The sequence below is a fragment of the Athene noctua genome, chromosome 1 (genome assembly GCF_965140245.1).
Source record: "Athene noctua chromosome 1, bAthNoc1.hap1.1, whole genome shotgun sequence".
NCBI classification, from domain to species: Eukaryota; Metazoa; Chordata; class Aves; order Strigiformes; family Strigidae; genus Athene; species Athene noctua.
This window is the reverse complement of record NC_134037.1, coordinates 18,478,742-18,497,686: the sequence shown is the minus strand read 5'-3', so window position 1 is coordinate 18,497,686 and position 18,945 is coordinate 18,478,742. Positions and strand designations below refer to the sequence as shown.

The following is an 18,945-nucleotide window of genomic DNA, read 5'->3' as shown; positions in this document are numbered from 1 at the left end:
CAACAGTACTTGGATCCAGAGAGTATTATCAAATATCCTTGAAGATTTTCCATCATAAAAAAGCAGTACACTTTCCCATTTACCACTTTTGTCGTGTAGTGGAAGAGCAATAACATTAAGAACAAGATATCTTGAAAAAGTCTTTGTTCATATACTAATTTTCCAAGGTTTGAGGGGAAGGGCAGAGGAGGGAGATATTTTTACTGCTTTGTTTTAGCATGATGCTGAACTAGTTTAACTGACCTCTGAGGCTTGCTTCCCTCTCCCAGCCAAAACCCTATTATTTTCCCCACGTTTCAAGCACAAGGTTCTAGAAAGTCTCTCAGTGCTATCAATACCTCCTTTTTCAAGCTATTCTTATCTTCTTAAAAACCACCTTCTACTAAATATAAACTATCAAACTTCATCAGAATGAGAGGTGACATTCAGAGCCACTCAGTAATTATTTATGTTTTAGTTTTCCAATCACTGTGTTGTTAACAGTATGTATCTACCCAGGAAACACAACAGCAGAGTAGCCTCAGCATGTCAGATGCTGAGATAATAGCATCTCTGCAAACACAGGGAATTGAGGCTCCAAATGTAAACATTTCAGGGGACAGAAAGGTCAAAAAGCCAGCAAAGGTGGAAGAGAGTTATTAGCATTTCAAAGATTCAGGCTCAGAAAGAGACCCTTGACAAAGAGACCTCCAAAACTGGTTTCCTTCATGTGTCCAGTCCCCAAACCCATACTCTCCACTTGTACTGAAAAGGCTCTGGTCAGGCATTGTATTTCACAAAAACTTGTCAGGTAGATAACCCTATTATACTGGTTTGGGCTGGGTTACTTGGTAACCAGTACATGTGATGGAGGCCTGCTTTCCTGAAGATGGCTGAACAGCTGCCAGCTGATAGGAAGCAGTGTATTAATTCCTTATTTTGCTTTGTGTGCGTAGCTTTGCTTTACCTACTAAATTGTTTTTATCTCAACCCACATATCTCGCCTTTACCCTTCCGATCTCTCCCCATCGCATCAGGTAGCAGTGAGAAAGTAGCTGGGTGGGGCTGAGCTGCCTGCAGGGGTTAACCCACAACACCCACATACAACCAAACAAATTGTTTAATGCACCTGCTTCTAAATTTGTTGTTCTGGTCAAAAGGATCCTGGAAGAATTCGGGAGGGGGAAAAAAAAAAAAACAATCTATACAAGTTGCTTTTGCCTCTCATATAAGCTCCAAACATGCTTGAGCTTTAAAGATGCTTGGATTGCTTATAATAGATTTCAAAAGCCAGGAGATTCTGAAGTTCTGACTGGAAAAAGAAAACTTCTTAAGCAGAAAATAGTATAGCCATAAGAAGTAAGTGAAGGGAAGGGATTTGTTTATAAGTGAAACTTGAAAACTATTTAACTAAGTATCACCATTATAAAATACTTTGAAAGCATGATGTAGCACTTTTCCAGGTAAAAAACACGCACAGCCAGGAGATGTAAATACATTATGTTGTACAAAAGTAGCATATGATGTATGTTTTAACTACTGTATTGCTATTTTTCCTGCACTTATTCCAGCAAATTGTAAAAGAGTATATTTACTTACCAAATAGTTTATAGTAGTACTCTCTTCCCCACGGCCCATATATTTGAAAAAACGATGATCTGCCACTACCAACATCTTGCATGTGTTTTTGGAGCTCTCTGGAACAGTTCTTTTCTTCCGATGGATGTTTGCTAACATGAACATTTTAAGTACAATTAAATAAACACTCAGTAAAATTTTCACAGCTGTGTCTATTATCCTTATTTAAGACATGAATGTGATTTTAGGGGGGGTTTTGAGGGGAGGATGGGGATGTTTAGTTTTGGGTGTTGGATTTTTTTTTTTAATTCTTCTTAAATTTTGTCTTCGTAACAGTCCTCAAACTTGTTGTAAGGGAAGGAATGTATAGTAGTGAAATTGAGTTATTCAACAGATTTACCTGTAGACCTTTTATGGTCATCACCTCAGCCTTAACACCTCTCCTCCTCCTGTTCCTAGGCATTAACCCAACCTCTGCTGACACAGCAAAAGACAGAGAAAAGAGGGACTGAAAACTCTCGAAAACCCATCAGAGCTCAAAATGGATTCTTTGAGTGACCACGGAGGCCAAACAGGTCCTGCTGCCCAGCGCACAGACGCGGAGTTGTTCTAATGTTCACCTTAGAAAGCGCACCTACATTGCTGCCAGCTATCCCCACAAACACCACTCAGACCTGATAAAACAGCTTCCTCTCCTTAGCCTACACTTGGGTAGGGCCAAACAGCCTTTCAACAAGACAGGAAGAAACATACCCTGAGCGACAGTTTCTTCATTTCATCAGTTGTTGGGGCTTTTTTGGATGGGGAGCAGGCACGAGGAAGTGTTGCTTTCCCCCCCGCCAATGAATTTAAAGAGCTAATAGTTAAACTAGAAGCAGCAACACAGATTACTGCCCAGGTTCTGATCTTACTTGCTGACACAGCCAGAATTCAAGCATTTGTTTCAAAGACCCCCAAGGCACAGACACACCTTCATTTTGCTTCTTGACTTCCAGTCCTTTTGGCAACAGTTCTTCTTCATTTAGTTTTAAATAACCACACACTTTGGGGGACTGCAATCTTGAGAAATCTTTAATATCTTCAGATCTGTAGACCAGTAGTCTTTCATCTTGCACATTATCTACAAATCTCCACAGTGGCTGACAGCACAAAAAGAACAGAAATGCAATTAGTTAGAAACACAGTGAATGCAAAGATGAAATCTATATAAGTAAAAATTTTATCCATCAAATCTCCACAGCTTTACACATACACACACAAATGCACTGGACTACAATAATTTCACCCACAGCAACAGGTCTACTGATAGAATGATATCCCCAGGAAAGCCAACAGAATTCAACTCTTATGCTACACAGGCACCCAAAAGTCTACGATTATCTCAACAGAGCAGTGGCAGCCACCTGATACAACTGCAGAAGAAACAAGAGTTTTTCCTCCCCTCCAGAACATGAGCAAGCTGAGGAGGCATCTCAGACTTGCTCTGCTTCCCTGATAACAGTATGGAGACTGGCACAGCCAGGGAGGAGATGCTTAAACTGTGCTAACAAATGCGCTGACCAGAAGCACGGCAGCTGGAAGATAACACAGAATATCTAAGTACACAACAGAAGGCAGGCTCTCCAACATTCAACAGCTACCCAAGTCACTGACAAGCATGAAAAATTTCTCCAAAACCAAAGAAAACAAGAAAACTATGAAATCCCAACATAAGACACTAACTAGCAGATGCATACTAACCATCTTTTTTCTTTACCAACACATTCCTATTATTATCTGTACATAACAGCTGCAGCAACACCACCAAATACAACACAGACAGAGCCTGTTCTCTGGGCAGAGCCGAGTGGCATAGACTGCCCACATCCACAAGGCAGAGCATCTGGGTCTGGGTCTCCTCTGGCCCTTAGGCAGTGCTCTTTCAACTTCAGACAACCATTGTTTAGCATACTGTGCTTCGGGTTCACAGCAAAAAGGTCCTGAAATGTGAAGGCTGCGCCAGCCCAGCAGCCACATGTCTGCAGCACAGAACTGAGGGCAATTATTTTGCACCCTAGGGCAAGGTATGAGGGCACCAGGGTTTATACAAAGGTCCGCAGCCTTTCCAAACAGTACAGGAGGACCATGAAAGCAAAGGTAGGCAATGGCAGAGCAGCTTTGTCCGTGCTGCCTTTTGGGAATAGTCTCTGGCACACACCATCTCTGACTGCACATGGGTATCATCTTATCCAGGGCTGGTTAGGGGCTGAAGCTGACCCAGGGATGCTAACAGCTAGGCACCATGGGCAAGCCGGAGCCTCCACACCACTGCCTACCTTTATTTAGCTGTACAGACACAGCCAGTGAGGAGGCAAGGGGGTTGGCTGCATGGAGAACCAAGATGTGCTTACATTACTCTGGACCACAAACCCAAAAATGCTTTAAATAACAAACAGCTCTATGCTCTTAATGTAAAACACAAGTACAGTGGTTTGGGTATTCTAATCACATTTTCATACTTTAACATGACTGGATTTCCCAGGTTTACCCATAATTCTGCATATCCTTGGGTTTGGAGACAATTACAATATCCATATAACACTCAGCCATAATTACTGTTATTCAGCCATTCTAATACAGTTTGTGTCTGGGAATATACTGCACTGAACAACTCATTAGGATAGTCTCTAATTATATATTTGTTGAATATGTTTTTTAAACCAATAGTTTAAAATAACACAAGCAATGAAAATGGTAAAAAAACCCAAAATAAAACAAGGGAGCAGGGAAAAAATACCAGATTTTCAAATAAAGCTCTAAGAATGGGAAAAATTCCAAGACATAACAAAGCCAAATTTTTAGAAAGCTTAACAGACCTCAGCTCTGCTCAGAAGGCTGCACAGTTTATTATTCTAAAGGACGTGATCACCACTAATTACTAACATTATCCATTTCTGTTTCTAAAACCCTTTCCTGTTTAAAGCATACCTTCTCCCTGATGTATCCAAAACATGCAAATGTCAGAGAATGTCACTCACTAACAACACTTGCAAAAGTCAAACTGGTTTCACATTTCTCTCCCTCCTCACCCCAAAACAAACACCACCACTAAGTCTATTTTGAGCTACAGAGGTGTCAATGTGACTAACTAGAAACACCCACAGTGAAAACTGATGATTGTTTGAATATAGCTTTCAACAGTAAAGCATACCTCAATATTGTATTCTTCTCCATCGGTATTGATTCTCACTGTAAAATCTTCATCCCCAATATGTGCCACAACCTTGGAATTATGCTCTCCTTTAACATAAGCAAGGACAAAAAAAATTAATTCACCTCTACTTGCATGCACTCCCACACAGACACTGTCTGCTGGATTTTTTTAATTGTTTCTAAACTTCATGCCAAATTACCATTCTCAGTCTCTGAAGAACACTGTACTGTCCAGTTTAAATGAAAAAGAAGAAATGAATCAGCACTCCTCCCAGTCTTAACTTCCCAATGGTCATTGCTGCCAAGACTCAGATTTAACTGATAATTTTGCAGAAAGTGTTGAGGTGGCTCTAGCAATTAGTAACAGGACACATAATATTTCTGCCAACAAAAGCAGCTTGCATCTTACTACTACCACACAGCAGTTTCATGGCGTCAGCCTGCATTCCAGTGGAAAAGACTTTTACCACATCACACAGGCAACAGAAAAATCAAAACAACTTAGCGGAAGCATTAGTGCTGGACTAAAGTGGAGCAAGATACTCTTTCTTTACAGAAAGGTAACCTGCAAAGAACCATCTTGAAGTCTTTTAATATAACGATCCCGGCAACACTGCATCATCACTACCTGGGCTTTGTGTTCTGGGACAAGAAACATTCAAGGCCTACATTTCAGTTGGAATTAAAGCTACCATCATCATTTTTAAAAAAAATAATCACAAGCTGCTGCTTGAGTAAATTATACCTTTGTGTTCTGCCAAACCAAACAGAAGAGTCATATCTTAGAACCTTGGTGCAACAGCTCAAAAAAACCCCCAAACCCACCAAACCTAAAAAAAAAAAAATCCCCAAACCCACCTAAAAAACAAAACCAGAAAACTCAAGGGGCATGAGAATTAAGTTTACTTGTTCATCCTAAACATATCTGATGAAAATATGGCCAATACACCATTTACTTTGGCCAAGAGACTCATGCAAAGCTGTGCTTTCTCAGCACTGACACAGTCTAGCCCATACTAACCAACAACATGTCCAGTGAAAAAGTCTTGCCATTGAACATGATACTCCTTTTCCTTGCCTTCACCATCCACAATTAATGCTTGAAATTTTTCTGAAAAGTGTTCAGCAGTTGCAGTTAGGTATAATTTAAAGTGCCTGTAAAAGAATTTACTTCCATTTATTTTTAAGCAAAGTGCACACATAAGATACATGCAGTTTCGATTTTACTGAGTGTCCAAAAAAAGTTAGAAAGCATTAATTCTGATAAGCAGGCTACAAAAACATATACTACATAATTCATAACTGTAAATAACTCCTAACTGTAAGTATTTTTAAAGAGTCAAAGGTTCTGAAATAAAATAAACCCACAAATCCAAAACAGTCATGGTTTGCTCATGATGCACTTTCTCCATTTGTAGTCAAGCAAAACCAGTTACTGGTAAAAGTCAGACCTAGAAATTTGTTCATCTCAAATTAAATTATCTTAAAGTTTTTATTTTCTGAAATAGTACAGTCAGAATAGCATACACAGAAATCTGAACTCTGTAGATTTTTATGATATATTATCACAACAACTAAAGGCTATCCCAAGAAGCAAGGAGAGAACCTTCTCTGGAAGACGCCCCATGAGCTCTTGGTTTATATGGGCTTTGGGTCAAAGATTTTTGGTATGCCCCTCTGCAATTATTCTGTAATTATCACTGGCAGTATTACAATCTCTCCATAAAGTCAGGGTGCACAAGGCAGCGCAAAACAAGTGCAGTCAGACATCTGATCCCATTAACCATTTAAACTTGGTACTTAAAAATTGCCCCCTCCAAACATTTAGATTCCAAAATGTATGCACAACTTGCACAACAGTTGTAGCTGCAGATGACAGATGGGGGAAGGCACATGTGAACACAGTAGACAAAGATACCAGCTGAACAAAATCAACCTACACTTGTTAATACAAAGCGTTATTCTCACCCTGCTGACCCAATTTAGATTCACAATTTCAGTACTCAAGTTCCTGTAAGGGAGTTTTCTGACACTCTACCTCTTCTTCCCCTTTCACCTGTGCTTCTATTTCCTATCATAAAAAAGATTAAAATAAGTGTTTCATTGAATGGGAAATTTACACTCAGAATGAAGATGATTAAACCTTCATGAAAAAAAAATACAGTAAATCTTTTGGGCAACACACCACATGCACTCCCCAGATTGAAGGCAGCACTTCTCAAGAACCAGAGGACAATCAAGAAGTATGACAATATTGCCAGATGAGGTATAAGTGGGATCCAACCCAATCAGTGGAAGTAAGCCACATGAAACTAAAGCTAAGAACAATGCAAAAGAAATCTTAAATCACTGCCACTTCAGCAGACAGAGTAACACAATGCAACTTATTCTTCGCTGTCCTCTGAGCCTGTCTGAAGTCATGTAACCATGCAAATCACTAACTCAGAAGAACTGGCCAGTCATGACAGGAAATGCAGCATTTCTAGGTTTGGAACTGCTCATTATTTATCACAAACTCAAGGAAAATGTGATGTTATTTCATTCCTGATGATTTAATTACCTTCGCAGGGCTGAAAAACTTAAGAGCCTCTCTACATGTGTCTCAGGCTGGAGGTCCCTCTTCTTCAGTGAGTGTTGCTGGATGCTAGACTGAGAAAGGATGTCATAGTCTGAAAGCATGGACTCAACTGTGTCTGGAAGAGCAACAAGGAAAGTTTTAGTTTCAAGAGACTCTCTTTCACAAACACACACATAAAACAGTAAAACTTAAGAGCCTCCCATTTCAACAGGAAGATCACAGTTTGGTCTAATTTTAGGATAACTTTGTACACTTCTGTAAAAGTGCATTTTGCATAGGCAAGAAGAAATCAGTGTGAGATACGATGCAATCTGAGAGAAGCAAACAAAGAATTCAGTTCCCTTACAGCAATTTTTGAGCAACAATCCCATTATTTTTACTGCCACTGCTGTGCAGAGCTAATGCTCTCTGTGGCTGTCCCTGGAAACTAAATGGTGGAGAACATTCCCATTTCTCTGGAGTGAAGCACTCTCCTCACCTGCTGAACCCCATCCAAGTCTAAGGAAGAAATAATTTAACCCAGGAAACTTCCGTCAAATACACTGCGGATCAAGACTGCATTTACTACCTTTTCATCCAACAGTAGCCAGAAAACAGATGTCTGTGTAGCATAATCAATCAGAAGTAACTAACAAGGCACCTCAGTTTCTCAATACCTTACCACCACGCAAAACCCTTTTGATTTCCCTACTCAGAACATGAAAACTTATTCAGAGGAGGAAGACCAAGGGCCTGAACCCCTATGGGAAGCAGAACACAAATTACAAATTCAGGTCAGTCTTCTGCAGATGCTCCCACCTTTAACAAGTGCACAATGCCAGCTGCCAACGGTGTTTGACTCTTGCTGATGCAAGAGCACCCACCCGCACTCCTCCCCTCTGGAGCACCCACCACAACACCTGACAACCACCTTCAATTTCACTAGCACTGATTAATTTGATATTTACAGTCTTAAATAAAGTCCCTTATTCCCACATCACCATCTTTTTTCTCTGCCAGAGGCATTCACTCTTTCCACTATACCAAATGAGGTCAGCTGTGTTTTACAAGAGGTAGAAGGGCTCATCCAGTCACTGTTAAAAGAACTCCAATTTGTTTCCCCTCCATTTCCAGTTGTGCTTCTAAACCACACGACAGCTAACAAAGTAGAGTTTTATTAACAAAGATGGCCCTCCACTTCTTCAGAGCCCCTAATCACTAGCTTACACCACTCGGCCAAGAAACCTCACATGTTTTATTGGACTTTTAAGTAAGCAGCACCACTAGTAAGCTGTGTTTTACTGGCTCTTGTGTAACAAGCCAAGACTGCCAACTTGAAATCTAGATTGGAGAGCTCCTGAAATAATTATTTTTTTAAGCGTGACAGTACCATTATTTATCCCCAAATACATGCGTCTAAAGCCTCACAAAGCCTCTAAGAATGGATGCACTATTTGGGTCAAAGCAAGCACCTTGCTTTTTCTTTTGCAAGGGGGCAGGTGGGGACCGTTAACCACCAGCACATGGCCACACACAAGCTTGTGTACACTAGAAGTGAGGGAGCTGCAGAAACAAAGATGACTCTCAGAGTCCTCTTGGCCCTGCACCAGACCTACTAGCAAAGTGCTGTCTAGGTGACATGGCTGCCTTCTCCAGCAGCAGCAGCCACCATGCAGTGGCTCCCAGGTTTCGTTCTCCCCGGCTGCCCCTCCCCTGCCATTGAGCAACACAGGAAAGGCAGTGCAGTTGCAATTTCCTCATTTCTGTTTACAACCTACAGGTCAAAAACACCTGCAATCGATTACTGTGCGTTTCGGGTTATTGCAAAGGCAAGTTTCCACCACCTTCCTTCGTGTTGTGTTTTTTTCCCCTTATGTGCCCAGTTGCTCCATGCCAGACAGCACCTTCATCATCGGCTTGCCACATGCTGCAGAGCTGGTTCACTAGAGTCACACAGTGAGCAAATACCTAAAAAACCCCAAAGCATCTCTTTTCTTTAAAAAACCCATTATATTTCATTGTTTATGGCCTGGCATCTGCCCTCACCCAGAACCACCTGGGAGGAGGGTAGGAACAGGCAGGGAAATCAACTCTGAAAAAACCTCAAACTGTCTAGTCCTAAATTCTTTTAATTAACCTGAGATTCTTTCAACACACTCAGCTAGAGCAGACCCCTCAATTAAAATGAATGTTGATACACAGGATACCAAACATTGGTTTGTGATACAGAGCAAGCATGTGGTATGTGGGCCATGAAGCAAGAGAGGTGTGGTACCACTGCCGCACTGCTCGGGGACTTGTCAAGCACAAGGTCTACCCGAGAGCCACAATGCCAGCTGCAAAACTCTACTCCTGCTCCCTTCCACCTCTGCCTGTAAAGTACAGCCCAGAACCAGGGTAAAGTCAGGCCAAAGAGCAAGATGCAGCTGTCACTATGGCCAGACAACAGGTCTCTGTTTCATGGCAAGAAAACTGAGAAGTCTGCTAAAGAAATTAGCTTTTTTTATTTGGTAGGCAAGGAGAACTCTAGAGTCCTACTCCACCTCAACACACACAAACACCCTTCTGGAAATGCCTCACAGAGAGACGGGAAGGGTAGTAAGAATAAGACCTACAGAGCTGAAGATGAGTAAGATGATGCTGCTAAAGTAACAAATGAAACACAGGACACTCCTAGTTCCTGTAACCCTGAAACAAGAATATACTTGTTTGTATTTCCTCTTACTCTTCCTAAATTTGTTTGCTTTTCATTTTACTTGCAACATAAGTAGACTTAAGCCATGCTGCTATTAGATATAAATCTGTGAACTAATTCAGGTATTGGACAGATGTGGAAAAAAATATATTGGTCACACACCCAAACCAAAATTTTTCTGTAAAATTTTCATGCTGTGAAAATGAATCCATGGTCACAGCTTACTGAAAATAAAAGATGAAGGGTCATTATTTTAAACAAAATACAGAACTGTACAGAGTCCAACTGTACAGCAGCCTGTGGATGGGAGCCACAGCAAGTGCACATCTGACTACTTATTTAAGTTTAATAATCTTTCTGGATTCCTTCCTCATTATCTTCACTATGGTCCAAGAATCATTTCCCACAGGCTTCAACAGCACCGAGCTGACTCAGGTTTTCCCAAACCACTTTCCTGCGGTTACTTCCCTTCCAGCCCCTCCTAAATTTCTGCGTTCCTCTCTTTTTGGAAGACAACACATTAATTTCATCCTGATATCCCAAATAACAATTTATTTATGATTGCCAGCCTTCTTCACCTCATTGCACCATCTCTCCTGGGGGGGGGCGGGGGGGGGGGAACACGACGACACACGATAACAGCAACAACACATCCCAAGAACATACACATCTGGGGTTTGTAAGATAAACAGGGAAGGAACATTAGTGACAAAGACAATACCTCAAAGTTCTCAAGAAGAGATCCACACCAGTGACTTTTCCTCTGTCCCCAACTTTGAACCAACCATTTCTTTCTTTTCTTTCACCTCGTTTCAAGGCTAAAAGCCTACTGCCACTAGATTCTGCAACTTAACACAGGAAAGTATCTTTTAAATAAATTATGGGCCAGTATGCATTGCAGCAGACTACCCCAGCAGCAGAAAGCTCAAGAATGTGCTGGGCAACAGCCTAGGTCACTGAGTTGGAGGCCACTGCATGTATTTCAAAAGAAGAGGTTTCTCTTCGAGTGCTGAGCTACCAAGTCAAATACCAATGGCATCCTCCTCCAACCAGCTCAGCTTTCATAAGCAAAACAGTAAGTTCCCATGATCTCATGCCCAATCTATTGCCCGGAAAGCAACAAGTAAATGTGGCAAGTCAGCCATTTCATAAGCATTCTTTTGCACTACATTATTTATAGAAAGGTTAGGCTTATCTAGAAGCATGAAGTTTTAACTCAAAAAGATGTAATTCATATTTTTTAAAACTCTATTCGCAATTATCCCATGATAGAAAAATGTCCCTACTCAAAACACAAGATCCAAGAGTATTTTTTAAATAGTACTTTCAGAACTGAAAAATTACCACAAGAGTAGAGGGGTCTGCAGGGATGACTGCAGTTATTGCTTCAACCACCCCAAAGGGAATAAAAGCAGAAATAAATCTCCTGTCAAAAGGCACTGGGATGGGATGACAAGCCTACAGACAGTAGTCCTAGAACAAGTACTGCAAACACACTCATGGAGGATTTTGCAGTGTAACTGTTAAATCATTGGCTTCTCCAAGACCGAAAAAAGGGCTCCAGCCTTTATTTTGTGTGGCACTCACTGACTAGAACCCAGGTACTGATCTCAAACTGACTTCCAGTGGGTATCAAACACCTATCCAAAGCTTGTGAGCAGCTAAGTAATAACATTTTCTCTGACTCAGGTGGGGAGTGAGTGAACGGTTGAAGGGCTCCATATTCTTTATTATTACTATCTATTTTTTTATTCTCCAAATGATGCTCTTCATACATTAAAATATTTTAACTAGAGTAACCAAATACAGTCACTTCAAGTGTAAGTCACAGCATCAGTCAGAACTTAGACGAGGAAACAGAGACTGGAGTCTTTCCAACCTTAACCACATGAGCTAAAGCAGGTCTCCATCACCCTACATAAAACAGCTGCCCTCGTGTTTGTGGTAACAGCCGGTTACTGGCTGCAACATAGTGGGATCATTTGACTGGAGCACCATTCCAGGGAGTGCTAATGGAGAAGACCAGTATATTCCTATCTCGACTGGGCACACAAATGGTCTTCACCAGGCAGGGGGTGATGCAGTCATGCCTAAATGTTTACAGGTACCTTCTCTTAACAGCTTACACTGCTTTTAGGAGACTGCTGATAAAGAGGATGCATTGAGAAGATCCATCTGTGGGAAAGCTGTTCCATAACAGCTCGTTACACATGCTGTTACATCTTTCTCCAGTACATGTGGAACAAAGCCATTGCTAAAGACAGAAAACAAAGTGAACTGAAACACTTATCCCGTGCAAAACAGCCCATGTTTTTAACAGTTTAGATAAATCATGTTTACTTGTTTCCACCAAAGAGTGGCTGCTGTTTTGCTTATCGAGTATATGTAAGCAGAAGAAATTGTGTGAGAAACGGGTTCAAAGCAAGAACCAAATGTGTATCAGCTTGTTTATAAACCGTAACAGGATAAAGGTTTAAACATTCTGTTTAAACACATTTCTAGACAAACCTGTTAGTAAGAATGGCCAGCTACGTCAGTATCGCTGAATGTTTTAAAAGGCATGTTTTTGACTCGATCTCAACTGCACCGAACTTGCTAAACCACGTGAGAAAACAAGGTGCCCAAACTCAGTTAGTCACCAGCGCAGACAAAGCCTCGGGGTACGGTTGCACAGACCTCACACTGGGAGGTAAGGCAGGCTGTGGATTTACCATCTACCAGCTACTCCACAGTATACTTTTCCTGCAGTTACACAAGGTAAACTACTCCCTACTTATCACACATTCAGAAGTTCCCACTGATGGATACCATGGAAAAGCTAACAACTTACAAAACACCCTTTTAGCTCATCTCAGGAAAAACTTGTTCACATAGCTGCACCCTTATACTACTCCAAAGATTCTTCCCCACAGTAAAACAGACATCTGTTTCTGGAGAGTGCAAATATTTCCTTAAGGGTGCAAATTCTGTTTAGCAGAAGCCATACAGATGATTAAACTGCTATTTCTGATGGTTTTGAATACCCCCAATGGCTCCAAAGTGTTATCTCACACAGTTCCAACCCTGAAAATTTTCTCCTTCACTAAACAGATCTTAAATAGGGACCAGTGAAGAACAAAATTTATTCTGTTGGTTCTCCTTGATTTATTGACTCAGTCTGTCCTATTAGTGAAAGCAGAAAGCACTTTAAAAAAAAAAATCAATATCCTGCTCAAATATTGACATTATTAAAAAATAAGGAAGCCCACTGAATTAACATCCTCAAAGTGAAACAAGGGCAAAACAGCTGGCTCATCTTAAACCAGAACAGTATCATATGACTTGATGCTCAAAAACAACATATACCCCCAAAATCACATGCTTTCACATATCCTGCAGACAAGAACAGCCAAGTCACAGGATGTAGCGTTCTCTGGAGATAGATCATTTGTCTTGCTCTCCAAAAACTGTCAGCCTCTACCGTGCTTAGATACCACACCACAAAATTCTGCTGCATCACAAAATAAGTTTGAGTGGAGCTGATTCTAGGTTGAGACTAATTACTGTGTGGACTGCACTTGTGAAATCAACCCTTTCTCCCTATCTGACTGCACCTCTTCTCCTTGTGGATACAACTTTGGGCTCACTCAGACATGACCTTCAAAAATTCAAGGCACATCACTGGTACTATGGGGCAGAACTTCATGATTTCAGTAACAACCTGAAAAGGTGAGAAAGGAAACCAAGGAATGCAAGGGATACCATGTTCTTTTCAACACCTCAGTAATTACAGATCAACATCAGGTAGGTGGCAGCTATAGGTGCCTCCCTGCATAACAGGGCCCCCTTCCCTTCCCATGCCCCAGTCATTGTACTTAGGTAGGTTAAAAATGCAAGTATCAAGCAGAAAAAAAAAGTACAAATAATGCATATTAAGAGCAGCACAGGAAGACAGGGATGGATGTTGTGAAGAGATGCAGGGCACGAGCGATATAAATATGGGCAGTAATGTCACATATATCTGCAAGAATTAAAGCCATCAGGAAGACCATCAGAACCATTGAGACGGTTGCAGGATATTCCCAAAACAAGCAGGTTTGAGTGTGACATATGAAATCTATAGAACATGACAGTAGGATGCACTGCTCTCTTACAGAAACCTGACTCTTGGTCAACCTTTTACTACACACAGCAAAGGACTTCCCTTGATCAGTCTGGGAAACAGGCAAACTCTGACTCCTGTAGTTTATAAAAAAGCTGGGGGGGGGGGGGGGGGGAAATCAACTTGTTTATAACAGAAGTTAAATATAAACCTCTACCTCAAAGATAAATCTCTACTGACTACTAAACACATAATTAAATCCTGGTGTAATGTTGGAGTGCAATCAGGAGAACTCTGCATCGAAGCGCTGGCTGGCTGCGCTTCCTCGCTCGGCCCTTCCAGCTACGGAGCAGAAACCCATGTTGGGGCTTCTACACACACACAAAAAAATTCCAGAGCAGCAGAACTGTGAAACTGAGAGGAGTCACTGCTGCTATCAGCAATGAAGCTGTCCACTTTCACAGCAGGGGGAAAGGAAAATAAAACCACCCCAAATCTTAAATGCAAACAAGAATTTTACTTTTTGGCTGCTCAGAGGTCAGGCCAAATTTGCACTACTGAAAAGCAAACCCACACTGAGCAGTTGATTATGTTCCCATTACAAAATCTGGCAATAGTTAAGGGTAATTCTTAATAATTAGAATTTAATCTAGTGTTGACATTCTTCACTTTGTTGACTCTGAGTACTTCTCACAGAAATTACACTTTTATTGCTTTTTTTTTGTCAGTTGGAAATGGAAACATGGACTGATTCACATGAACAAACCTGAGAAGTACCTTAAAACTTTAATTTTAAATAACTCCACAGATTAGATTGCCAGTCCACAACACAAAAACCACATTGATAATTTGCATTCAATAAGGCCACATCTACATGAAGCATTTGCTGTTTATATGGAGACAAAGTGTACAGAAGACTGTATCTTTATCACTTAGCCTATAATACCACCTATGGAAACACTGCATCTACAAATTCCTGCAGTCATTTTCAAATAATCCCAGAGCATCCTGGGCAGGTATCCCATGCAGCAACATACTGCTATTAGGCTGCATGTTCTTGGATTCTCCTCCATGTGGTTCATGGTGAGGTACACACCCAACCTTCAGTTTGTGGAATCAAACTGCAAAACGAGCTCAATCCAAAACAGTCATCTTGCTTCAAAGGATATTAAAATAGGCTAAGAAACAGTAACAAAAATGGCAGACTGTGGTAGAGAAATAAGTCATTTGACCCTTACCTTGCCTTAGTCTCCAACAGATGCTTTCATCCAGAAGGACAAAGTTTAAACTCGCATAAGGATTTTGTCACTAATTATCTCACTGCACACTCCTGACCCTGAGCTACACTTCCAACCCCTTAACTCTTTGGCAACCAGTTACATTCCTGGCCTTACAGACTTCCAGCATTTTGTCATACCAAGTATGAAGTAGAATTCAGAACTGACTGCAAATTATTTTATGCTGCCCTCTGTACTGCTCAGTTTATCCAGTTTATTCATCAACACCATTATTACTTGTTTTTTTCACTCAACTTGTAAATTCTAGTCTTCTGATGTGCATTACACAGGTCTGTACTGAACCGTTTATAATGAGTCATTTCTTCAGCTCATGCAGTTTGAGTGTGGAGAAAAAACAATTCAAGCCCAGATTACCTGTCCCAGATTTTATTACTACTATATTGCAGGCAGAGAAAGGTTGCCAGTGAGTGATTCAAAGAGTATCATCAGCCCAGGATAGAAACATCTTATTTCTTTTAGTTCCTTGGCTAGCTTGTGATAAAAAGACCTCGTTTGAAACAGGTAACAGTAGAGTAAGATATATTTTACATACAGTCTCTATTCTGGATGATCCTGGATACATGCTGCTTAGTGGCAGCGCACTACTAACAACACTGAGTTGTAAAACAGATTCAAGCAGTTCCTTAGATACATTCAGTGATATATTCAACAGCACTGAAGCTGGGTATTTGCACTGTTAATTATTTTCAAATACATTAAGCCCTGTTACGATTCAGATATGTCTGAACTCAAAGACAAACAGCACTAATATATAATAGTTATAAAAGGTTATATTCAGAGATAAACAACAGAAAGAAAAATTTTAAGAGTTGACATTAATTTTTCAGAGGCAAAACTATAACAGTCATTGTATTGACTAGTAGAGTCACACTTCTCCCACAAATTAAACCCTGTTGTCAACATTATTAAAAAGAACACCACTTCCAGATCATCTAAAGGTAACCAACTGAGGTGGATACCATCCTACCTTCATCCCTCACCTTAAGCACCACCACCCCCAAACACACAGGGCAGGTACTTGAACAGTCACACTGTGAACTAGTCCAGGGAGTAGACTCCACAAACAAAAACCATCCAAATCCAGACACTCTACCTCTTACCGGAAAAAAAAAAAAAAAAAAGTAGTGATTAGCTTCCAGGCAGCTTAGCTTCATGAATGTGCTCACAGGAATGGGGAAGGGATCAGAAAGCTGAAGCCAGGATTGTGGCAGTCCCAATTTAGATCAGTTTAGACTGCTGGAGAACCACACCCTAAGATTACTTCAACTGAAAAATGCTGGGAAATGACCCATGTCTTTTTATCTACTTATTCTGTTCTTTGACAAATTCTATTTTTCACTGTATAGTCATTTTTTTCCTTCCTGAAAAAATGAACTTTTAGAGCAAGGAAGAAAGTTCTTAATAGAGATCACAAAATGGTAATCCCTGAAACTTCCTTAAAGATACTGCTCGCCAGAAATCTGATGTTGGTTCAAGCTGTGGTTAAACAGAGCTCTCAAAATAGCAAAGCTGAAGTTATTAGAAGGAAAATACATTTCAGAAAACGAAGCTGTGTCTAAGACGAGGACAACAGAACTCCAGCAAAATATGTACATAAAACCACAGTAAAAAAGGCAAAGATATTTAAAAGAGCAGCTTGTAAAAGGCATAAAGCTAATCCCTGAAATAGCTTTTATATCATAAGAAATCACCCTGCTGAATAATCAAAGGGTCTTGTAAAACAAGTCTGCAAATACAGCACCAAGAATTAATGCTAAAGGCCAATACCATAAAGTAAGAGAATAATTGACCATAGCATTCACTGAAGAGGAGACTAAAAAGATGCCTGAAAACTTGTCTTGATAGGATTAATCTAAGGACCAGCCTCCAAGACTCAAGAAAATGGGCTTTAGAACAAGCCACGAAAATGAGCAGTACGTCAACAGGGCATGAATGTATTAACCCAAGAGTTATAAAGCACTGAGAAAATTAACTGGCCAACTACTAATTGTGGTATGCAAGTTCCATGCCACTAGCATTGCTGCAGGTGTCCTGAAAGGTGGTTAAGTGCTGCACCAATTTCCACTCCAGGCATCATGAGGGGCCAAATCAACAAATACACTCAGTGTTCCTACCTGACAAATGGCTAATAACAACAAACTGTGAATTACAAGTCCTGTGGCTAAATAAGACACTAGTGAAACAGCGCCTCATATATATTAGCATTATGAAAAAATGAAGCATGTAGATAAATATAACAGTTAATGGAGCATACCTGGATTTTCAAGCTTGCTCACACTATGCTTTTATATATTTAGTTTACTGAATGACAGAACAGAACATCTAATGAAATTGTCTGTGAATGTGTGAAATAACACAAGTAAAACAAATTCTCAATACATCTAGCAGCAAAGTATTTCACCATAGTTATTATCACTCAACACCTAAAAATTAAAAAATAAGGTATCTCAGAGTGACTATTAAGAAAAAAAAAAGGGGGCCAAAAAACTACTCAGAAAGAAAATAGAACCAAAAGTATTCATCACAATAAATCCATGGTACCTTTGTACCACAAATACTGCCTTGCAGTCCTGGTCATGTATCTCAAATAAATAAAAATCCCATATAGAAAGTATACAGATAGAAGTAACAAAGACCAATAATGATTTTTTTGCCATACTAAGAATTATTATATAGACTAAGATTTTCCCACTCAAAAAAAAAAAAAAGTATTACAAAGGAGACAAATTATATGGATCTGTAAGTCACTACAGCTGTGAAGAAAATTAGTAATTCCTGCAATAATTCTTCCCATACTGACCAGTTCTGACAACAGGAATGGTCAAAGTTTAGAAACAGAAGAAATTTTTTCCTCCATGCAGTATTTCATAAAGTTGAAGAGCTCATAGTCCAGGCATGGTGATAGAGGGCAAGAATACAAAAGCTATTAGATAAAGATTACACAAATTCATAGGAGATGAATGGCAAGTCCTTCAGAAGGCATAAAAATCTGACAGCCCAAGATGCAGCCGCAGTGTGAGGAACTCCTTGACCTGCCTGATGTTGAAAGGGCATTCTGTGTTTGTTCTGTTTCTGTTACACTTCCTGGAGCATCCACCACTGAACCCCGACCTTCCTGCAGTCACCAACTGCTGAGGTCTGCACTGAACCACAAGTCCACCTCACATGCAGGAGAGGTGGAGAGGCACAGCCTTGGGTGCCTGTCAGCAAATCTGCCAAGAGATCTCACCAAAGAATGAGGACTTGAAGGAGTCACCACTGGCCACACCAACTGGAGACAGGACATCTGACTAGGTAAAATGACCACTGGCTCTTGCAAGAGCTCATCTGCTACTTCAGCTTTTGCTTATCTTCACTCTGAAGTTTAGATGCAAAACTAAGTTTACAGAAGTTAAATAAAGCAACGGTTATCCTCTGTATAAAGCCTTCTAGAAGTCACATTCAGCTCCAATAGCTTCAGGCTCTCTCTGCAACGGTGACTCTCCAACCAGAGTTATGAAGGGAAGCCATTTATATGATTATCCTATCTTAATGCAGACTCCTGTGAGCAAAAGTCTTTAGCAGA

General features: G+C 40.4%; 1 protein-coding gene across 1 annotated transcript in view; it reads right to left on the bottom strand.

Moving 5' to 3' along the window:
* Nucleotides 1-18,945, bottom strand: part of ADAM17 (ADAM metallopeptidase domain 17) — a 37,437-nt gene that overhangs the window by 17,663 nt on the left and 829 nt on the right. Inside the window, exons 2-6 of the mRNA XM_074895657.1 lie at nt 7,310-7,442; nt 5,771-5,904; nt 4,748-4,836; nt 2,528-2,696; nt 1,579-1,709 (exon numbers count right to left, since the gene is read on the bottom strand). Of these exons, the coding sequence (XP_074751758.1) occupies nt 1,579-1,709; nt 2,528-2,696; nt 4,748-4,836; nt 5,771-5,904; nt 7,310-7,442 (656 nt within the window). The remainder of the gene's footprint in view (nt 1-1,578; nt 1,710-2,527; nt 2,697-4,747; nt 4,837-5,770; nt 5,905-7,309; nt 7,443-18,945) is intronic.